Source organism: Lycium ferocissimum, chromosome 4, assembly GCF_029784015.1.
Source record: "Lycium ferocissimum isolate CSIRO_LF1 chromosome 4, AGI_CSIRO_Lferr_CH_V1, whole genome shotgun sequence".
Taxonomy (NCBI): Eukaryota; Viridiplantae; Streptophyta; class Magnoliopsida; order Solanales; family Solanaceae; genus Lycium; species Lycium ferocissimum.
The window spans coordinates 54,167,269-54,177,129 of NC_081345.1; the positions used below are offsets into that span (position 1 = coordinate 54,167,269).

A 9,861-nucleotide genomic window follows, 5' to 3' on the forward strand; every position below is an offset into this window, starting at 1 on the left:
ACTTTCATGATTTTCATCCATTTTCACACACTACGACAACACCCAAGCATGTTAGATACAATTAATTTACCACTCTTACACAACACACCCATACACGGCCACACACACACACGGCTACACTTCCACGTGCATAATCTATTGAACTTCATTCATTTCCACATACCACAACATGTACAAACCATCCATAACACATGAAAAATGAGATTAAACCTTACCTTCACTTGGTTCTTCACTTGGCTAGAGCTTGTGGTTTGCAAAAATAATTGGTTTGCTTGCTCCAACAATCCCTCCATGTTAATTTACACCTTCTAAGGGGTTGAAACACATGAAGAAAATAATTTTTGAAGAAGAATTTTTTAGTCTTCTTTTTTTTTTTTTCTCCCATGGCCGAATGGCCCATTATGTTTTCTCCAACCTTCTTGAAATTTCCAAGAGATAAAATGATGAAGATGACTTAATTAGTCATCTTTTGCTACTTATGTAATTAACACAAGTGTACCATGACCCACACCACACACATGGCCACATATGGCCATTTTCATGAAATAATTAGTTTCCAAAATTTCACTTCTAGCCCTTAATTTTCATGAAATGCCTCACTTTTCATAATTCACTTTTGACCCCAAATTTTCCTTATTCCAATTTTACCCTAACACTCCATGCCAATGAAAAGATGAATATGCAACTTATGCACTTTTAACAAAATCGAAAGAAATTACAACCTTGTCCTTAACTTATCATGACTAACTCGGATTATCCCAATGTACCAAAATACGGGATATAACAAAAACCACGGTACTGGTAGGTATCATCAGCCGACTAAGCATAGCTAATATAATTTAAACAGTAAAGCAGGATAGGCAGATAAATCAGCAAGTATAAGTCAAAACAATCAGAAATAAGTATCCGTCATCACCTAGGTTGAAGCATCTAAACCCAAGTATGTCAAGTCTCGATATATAAAAAATATGAATCAATCAAAACAAGTATAATACCGGATCATCGCAATATAATCCACGATGCAATGCAATGCAATGAAATGCAATGATGTATGAATGCCAATGCAATGCAATGCTATGTACATATGTACTCCGAACAGAAGTATCAATGTCTCGGTAGCGCAACCCACGGTGATTCGCGAATTCTAAGTGCCACTTGTCTCGGATCTTTGCCCAACAGACAGGCGAGACCTGGATCTTTGCCCATGGGGGTTCTCACCGGCACCACCCTAAGGGACCCGCAGAGTCCATGCACTCACTCAATCCACGATTCCGGGACCAACATCGGATATAGGACTCTCACATCACTCTCATTTAAAAACCTAGTCAAGCTCATCACAATGTTTCACCAAGTACCAACTATGTATCAACAATATATCGTGAAGAATGAGAATGAGTGCAATGCATGTGTCAACATCATTAATCAGCTCAATATCACAAGTACCAATATGGGTATGCCAACAATATATCAGTGTCATAAGTAGCAACATGGGTACGCCAACAATATCATCAATAACTACACAGGTCATACGGAACCCTATCCTCGTATCAACGTCCAAAGTAAGGTACCCCCATATCACAATCAACATGTAACAATAGTTCCTAATATCTACTAACAACTCGCTGCATCAAGCCAACACAATAGAACAATCAAGTCACAAAACAACGGGGTGGCTAGCCCCAATCATGCAACAGGGCCCAACCTAAGATAATATCCAACCCAACTTCGTACCCGAAGGTTTACATGCTTTCTCTGACAATATAATCTAACTATATGCTTTGTTACACGAAGTCTCACCAAGGATAAGCCATAACCTACCTGGATGGCTGAACAAAGAAACATCAACAATCACACTTTTGCTTTGCCCTTCCGCTAAGCCTCAAAATCAAAGAAGTCACCAAGAATCTTCACCAATAATTGCCAAGAAAGTTCCCAAGAGCTCTAATTTCAGAAAATGGTACTAAATGATAGACTAAGGGCTTTTAACACTTTATTAAATTAACTCACGGCCCATTACCCGCTTCCGCAACACCTAGGTCGCTCCAGCGGTGCCGCTCCAAGGTGCCATGACTGCTACAATGGTCAAGCCCAAATGGCCTGAACCGCTCTAGCAGCAGGGTAACCGCTCCAGCGGTACCGCTGTCGCAGTGCTGGTGCCGCCAAAGCGGGCACCAGACACCAGAAATTACACCGAGTTTCGCATTGCAATCCGATTTTTTGACTAATTCCCAAGGCCATCTGCTTACATACCACATATATAGACACATATAAAAACATGCTACGAATGCGCTCATGGCCTCGGAATTTTCAACGGAGGTCTCGTTGATCGAGTCAACTCCTGATACCTTAATTTTAATTTCCCAACCCAAGTCTCAAAATGCATCCGAGTGCATTGGGAACCAAATCAAATATACACACAAGTTCTAAATGACCATCCGAACCTCTCGGAATCGACGAATTTTCGAAAAAAAATTCATTTACCCAAAAGTCAACTTTGAGCCAACCCATTTTTCGCTTGAAACCCAAAATTCACAAAAAGTCATTCGAATCAAATCTAGACACCTCAGGAAGCGTGTCAACAGTCCCCTCAGGTCAAAAGTGAGCTAACCAAGCTCGGAAATGGGCGAAAATGTCGAAAAGGCTATAATGACCAAACGGGTCATTACAAATGTTTTGATTTTTTTTTTCAATTAAATAGATAATTAATCAACTAATTTTAAAGCAAAAATAAGAAAATATAAATAATTATAGTTAAAAAAAAAACATAAAAGTGATTAACTTAAAATACAAGAATAAAAGGAACTTGTAATCTTTTTTGTAATTTTTCTTCCTTTAAAACACAAAACTTGTACTCTAAAAGTTATGAATATTTTTGTTCTTTTTCATTTCCACAAACAAAATCTACTAAAATAAATAAAAGTCAAAACTATCGAGATTAAGCCTAAATGCAACAATTAACTCCAAAATGGTGTAAAACCTAATGGAGGGTCAAAAATCACGTGTCTCCACCTGCCCCTGTTTGACTGGGAACACGAAAAGTTTTCAGACAAATAAATAGACAAAGAGACTAATTTGACCCAACCATTACTTAAAGGAGGGGGTAAACAAGCAAAGGGTGCCACCGAGCCCTGGTTTTGGGCATCGTACATATCCCAGGTTATAAGAGAATCAGGTCACATGTAGTTCAAGGAGTAAAAAAGGTGATGAAATGTACTGAGTTGGAGAGTCGAGTGAGGTCCTATCGAGGCTCCGATCCGCGGCCCTGTTATTACATCAAATGAAAAACAAGAGTCAAAATGAAAAATACAAGTAAAAAAATCCTACCTATGCAACTTCTCTTGAATCTTGACTTTATTCTTCATGTCTTTCCAAGTGTGAGATAGACATTTTGATCTTGAACTGAACTTGAAAATAAACCCTATTCTTCAGGCAGGCTCCTGCTACTTCTACTGAATGTACATTCTATTCTTTAGGTAGGATCCTGAACTTGAAATTGAATGATGCCCTTATTCTCCAAGAGGGTTCCTTAACTTGAAGTTGAAAGATGTTCCTATTCTCTAGGAGAGCTCTTGAACTTGAAATTGAAAGTGATCCCTACTCTCTATGTGGGATCCTGAACTTGAAATTGAAAGGTGTCCCTATTCTCCAGGTGGGTTCCTGAACTTGAAATTCAAAGTGGTCCCTATTCTCTAGGCTGGTCCTGAACTTGAAATTGAAAGGGGTCCTTATTCTCCAGGTGGGATCCTAATCATCCCATTCTTCAGGCAGGTCCTAACTTGCTTCTCATTCTTCAGGCGGGTCCTGACTTTCTTCCCATTCTTCAAGGGGGTCCTGACTTTCTTCCCATTCTTCAGGAGGGTCCTGACTTTCTTCCTATTCTTCAGGTGGGTCCTAACTTGCTTCCCATTCTTTAGACGGGTCCTGACTTGCTTCCCATTCTTCAGGTGGTCCTGACTTTTTTCCCATTATTCAGGCGGGTCCTGACTTTCTTTATCAGGACCCTCTTGGAAAATGGGATTTAGTTTAGCAGGACCTTACTGGAAAATGGAATTTAGTTTATCAGGACCCTCCTAGAAAATGAGATTTACCCTTACTGCTAGGATACACACTTCCTAGTTAGAGTTTTGTTAGTTTCACCCCTAGGAGATGCACTTCCTAGTTTAGGCTTCAAGTTGCGCTTTTAGGAGATGCACTTCCTAATGCAAACTTCTACTCCTCTGAGACGCACTTCCTAGTCAAAGTTTTTTTTTTCACCCCTAGGAGATGCACTTCCTAGTTTGAGTCCTTAAATTTTGCGCTGAGGAGACGCACTTCCTAGTTAGAGCATTTAATTTTACTTTCATCATTGAATTAATTTACATATATTTTATGATTTTGCTAACACTCACAAAAAATTTCCTGGTGCAAACTGGGGCAGAAATTTTTTATTTGTGTTGTTTGTCTCTGATGATTTGCAGGGCCCGCCTGAAGAATGAGAAGAAAGTCAGGACCCACCTGGAGAATGGAGAGCAAGCCAGGACCCATCTGAAGAATGGGAAGCAAGTCAGGACCCGCCTAAAGAATAGAAACAAGTTAGGACCCGCCTGAAAAATAGAAAGAAAGTCAGGACCCGCCTAAAGAATGGAGAGCAAGCCAGGACCCGCCTAAAGAATGGGAAGAAAGTCAGGACCGCCTGAAGAATAGAAGCAAGTCAGGACCCGCCTGAAGAATGGGAACAAGTCAGGACATGCCTAAAGAATAGGAAGCAAGTCAGGACCCGCCTGAAGAATGAAAAAAAGTCAAGACCCCCTGAAGAATGGAAATAAAGTCAAGACCCGCCTGAAGAATGGGAGCAAGTCAGGACCTGCCTGAAGAATGAAAACAAGTCAGGACCCCCCTGAAGAATGGAAAGAAAGTCAGGACCCGCTTGAAGAATGGGAACAAGTTAGGACCCCCCGATAAATGGAAAGACGTCAAGACCCATGAGAATGGGAGGTAAGTCAGGAACCGCCTGAAGAATAGGATGATTAGGAACCCACCTGGAGAATAAGGCCACCTTTCAATTTCAAGTTCAAGAACCCGCCTGCATAATAGGGATATCTTTCAATTTCAAGTTCAGGAGCCCGTCTGAAGAATAGGGTGTACTTCAGTTAGAAGTAGCAGGAGCCCGCCTAAAGAACGGGGTCAACTTTCAATTGCAAGATCAGGACCTCGCCTGAAGCATGGGGTCGACTTTAAAGGCCAATTCGAGATCAAAGTGTTTATCTCACACTTGAGAAAGCATGAAGATTCAAGTCAAGATTCAAGAGAAGTTGCATAGATAGGATCTTGTACTTGTATTTTCTTTTTGACTTTTGTCTTTCATTTGATGTAATAACAGGACTGCGGACCGGAGCCTTGACAGGACCTCTCTCTACTCTCCAACTCAGTATGTTCCACCAACCTTCTTACTCCTTGAACTACACGTGACCTGATTCCTTTATAACTCGGGATATGTAGGATGCCTAAAACCAGGGCTCGATTGCATCCTTTTATTTCTTCCCCCTACTTTTAGAATAACGGTCGGGTCAAACTAGTCTCTTTGTCTACTTATTTATCTGAAAACTCTTCGTGTTCCCAGTCAAATAGGACAAATGTAGACGCACCGATTTTTTACCCTCCCTAGACTTTTTCACTGTCTTAGTGTCTAGTTTTCATTTTTAGTAAATCTTTGACATTTTAACTTTTATTTTTAATTTAGTAGGTTTATTTGTGGGGGAAAAAAGGACAAAAAATATTCACTAATTATTAGAGTACAAGTTTTGTGTCTTAAAGAAAGAAAAATACAAAAATAGATTTCTTTTATCCTCGTATTTTTAGTTAAATACTTTTGAGTTTTAATCAGTATAATTATTTAGGTTTTTCTTATTTTTTGTTTAAAAGTAGTTGATTAATATATTAATCGTAGTATTTTTATTTATCCGTTTTATGAAAAAGAAAATCAAAAATAGGAAAAACCAGTAGTGTATTGCCACTTGGCAAAATTCCATCTTATCCACACCAAAATACACATTCCATTTGGGAAGGTAATATTTCATTCTCCTTCCCAAGATATTTTTATTCAAAAGAATATTTTGGGGATTTGACTACAAATATGTATGCTATAAATAGAAAGAGACCTAACCTAGACCAGACACTAATCACAATATCTCTACACCTAAAATCATCCTTATAGATCATATACCCTACACACAATAACCTAGACTAAAGACTTTCACACTATAGGATTGAGCCGCAGCATCCATGAAAAAGCTTAGTAGCTCCTTCTTCCTTTTAGATTAGGTAGCCTACTATCATACTCATCTTCCTCGTCAATCATCACCAAGGAGCCACCATTAGAGCTTCATCTTTATCATGTAAAACCGCCGAAACAAAGCTCCTTTAGCCATTCAAATACCACCTCTTCATCCAAGGGCGGATTTATGTTGGGCCGAGGGGTGTCACGTGACATTGCTTCGTCGAATTTTTTTACTAAATATATATAAAAAATAAATGGAACGAAAGTAAAAGCTAAAAACAAAATGTGACACTGCTTCAGTAGAAACGTGCCCATTGGTCTGTTGGTGAAGAGCTCTATTTTGAAAGCAAGGTCGCGGGTTCAAACCCGCCTGGCCTCTTTTTTTTTTTGTTGCTTATACTATAATTTAAATTCTAAATCAATAAAGCAACTAAAATATAAATGGAACAACACGGCAGTGGGTTCTAAAATCAGTAAATATAGTCCTAAAACTTGTAAAATAACTTAGCCTTTTTCCTACTCTAATTCTATACCAAATTGGTCAAGTAGCTTAAAAGCTAAAATCCTAAAAAGAACTCATAATTCATAACCTTAAAAATTCTTTTCTCAATTAGAATATAATTGATGACTGCCCACCTTTCAAATTAGAATATAAGTTCTTCTCGTTCTTTATCCCGATTGCCACATCGGGTTAGCATTTTCTTCATCATAATATTTTATTAAGTGCTTGCAATTTTTTCATGACAACAATTTATTTTCTTTCTGATTTCTACAATGAAATTATTTAGTGTTCATTCTATTAATATTTAAATTTACCTGTTTTTTATTGTTTCTTGACAGTTTTTAATCCTCGTAAGAGTTATCGACATGAACTTTTTACTTTACGTCTTGCTAATATCGAGATGGTTAAAATTTCAATTTGAGAACAGAGTTCGATTTATTTTCTGAAGGCATCCATAACACATATTTAATGCAATTATATATTGTAGTTACTGAACTAATCAATATTTGATCCTTAATTACTAATTGTGCAGATTACATCGCATTAGCCTAAATTTCAATGGAGCGATATTATCATAAAGTATCTTCCAAGCGTCCAAAGCCAAGTTCAACAACTCTAGATTCAATTGACTTGGGAGAAAAAATTAATGAGTCGGAACAACATTGACAAAATGAAGGAATTGATTTAAGTTCCTCACCAACTGATCCTGGGGAAAGATTAGCTATTCGAAAATATCATCCAAATGACCATGATGCAATAAGGAGATTGTATATTCATCAAGGTCCCTTCCAACCTCGAAAGCACTTGTTTCCTAAGAGATATATGTATGGTAAGTGTAGGGCAAAGGGATATCTTAAAGCATGTTTAACATTTGAGGTTGTCTTCATGTTGCACTTCATGCGCACTATTTTAGCAATCACAAATGAGCTTAAAGCAGCTTTTCAAAAGAAAGAGCAAGACATTGCAAATCCATGCTACTTGTTTGAGTGGCAAAGGAGCGACTGCAAAAACTAAGAGAAGAAGGTTGGGATTCACTTATTGATGAGGTATCTAAATTTTGTACCAAGTATGATATTTCGATACCTAAATTTGATGAGTTTTATGTTATCCTTGGAAGATCACGTCGGAGAGTTGTTGAGTATACTGTTTTACATCACTACCAAGTTGCAATATTTTATAAAATTATTGATTGGCAACATCAAGAACTCAATAATCGCTTTGATGAGAGACAACCGATTTGCTTCTTGAATTGCTTGCTTGAACCCAGCTGACTCTTTTTCAAACTTTAACATTGAAAAAATATTGAGATTAGCTGAGTTGTATCCTGATGATTTTGATGAACATGCTAGGATTGACCTTTGTTTTCAGCTTGAGAATTATATTGTTGATGTACGTGATCATGATAAAAGGTTTTCCGATCTTAAGGGACTTTGTGATTTTTCCAAGAAACTAGTAGAGACAAAGAAGCATGGAACTTATCCTCTCGTGTTCCGACTAGTGAAATTTGCTTTACTTTTGCCAGTTGCTACTGCTACAGTTGAAAAAGCTTTCTCTGCGATGAAGTTGATTAAGACTGACTTACGAAATCAAATGGATGATGAGCTTTTGAGTGGTTGTTTGGTGCCTTATATAGAAAAAGAAGCACTTAGTGCTATTTCTAATGAGGATATTATGGATACCTTTCAAAAGATGAAATCTCATCGAGGAGAATTGTAATAATGTACTTGGAATGAGTTTTATTAATATGATTTGAGTTGTCTTTTTATAATATGATATCATTATAGTGATTTATTCAGTTGTTCACTCTTTTACATGGTGACACTGCTTATGAAAAATCTTGCGTACGCCACTGTCTTCATCCCCTTCTACACCAAAGCAGCCCGTGGAACCACCAGCCTACCCACCTTTTTCCATCTCAAACATCGTAGAAACACTCTTTAAACTTCAACAAAAACCAGCCCAAAACAGTCATGTAAGTATCACTTTCACCACCCCTTTTCTCCATTTTTGTCCACCATTAGAACCTCCCAAAACCACCACCGCGACCTTCTGGTTCCTTCGAAACCGAGTTGCATTAAAAGTTCATGATTCATCTGATTTCAAGGCTTCGGTCAGTGATTGTTTTCTGGTCGAGATCGTCCGTCGAGCTTCCCGTTCATGTTCTTGTTTGGTCGACCAATTTCAGAGGTATTGTGACATAAAGGTCCAATCTTTACTTATTTTTGGTTAGTACATGAGCTCTTTCGATGTCTTACGTTATAATCAATATTTTAAAGCTTTTTTAGAGTAAGTTCTTGATGAGCTTGTATGAAATAATATCCTGGGTTCTTGTTATAATGATAAACTTTAGTTTGATATTGTGGATGTTATTTTTGTTATAGGAAGTTTTCATATGAGATCACTGAGAGTATTATTTACATGCTTATGCTGGTAAAATTTAGTATATAATTTGTCTAAAGGGCCACTGAGCTGAATTGGAATCTGACAAAGTGAAGCATGTTTTTGATTAACTGAAAATATTTTATTTTATTTTATATTCTAAATTCGTTTAACTTGAGTATCTAATTGGCCGACTAGTGGTTTAGGCAGTCTGATTGTTTACTATAAATGCGCATTGAGTTAAAAGAAACGCTGGTTTGAGTTATGATCTTATATGAGCTCTTTGGGTGATATGACGACAATACTTTGAGCCTATGATTTTATTTAACGCTTGGTTAATAATCTAGTGTGAGATGAACGACATGAGATGCGAATTTATTTCAAATCTCGTTACTGTTGAAAAGAAAAGAGTTGGAAAAAACAATTGTGAGGGAGCGAGATGAGTTGCGGATTAATCCAAGGTTCATTGCAAAAATAAAAGAACAGAGTGAAAAATGATAAAAAATAATTTTAAAAAAAAAGTATCCTATTTTAGAGACAAATAATTGCCCTTAACGGTAGATTTTTTAGGCGCGTTAAAAATTGTGTTTGATCATGTGTGCGGACCCGTTCCTTGGTTAAATGCTCATAATTAAAGAAAAGTCATGTGGGTCATCTCGCTGCTTCACCTCTAATAATAACTGTGTTGACCGTGTGTGCGGACCTGCTCCTCGGTTCAATGCAT

General features: G+C 37.6%; 1 protein-coding gene across 1 annotated transcript; it reads left to right on the plus strand.

Annotated features, from left to right (window-relative positions):
- Positions 1–4,967: 4,967 nt before the first annotated feature.
- LOC132054191 (uncharacterized) lies at positions 4,968–8,474 on the plus strand. The gene is made up of 2 exons (XM_059446241.1): positions 4,968–4,974; positions 8,026–8,474. Exons 1-2 carry the CDS (start codon positions 4,968–4,970, stop codon positions 8,472–8,474), a joined length of 456 nt encoding a protein of 151 aa, XP_059302224.1.
- The last annotated feature ends 1,387 nt before the right edge of the window (positions 8,475–9,861 follow it).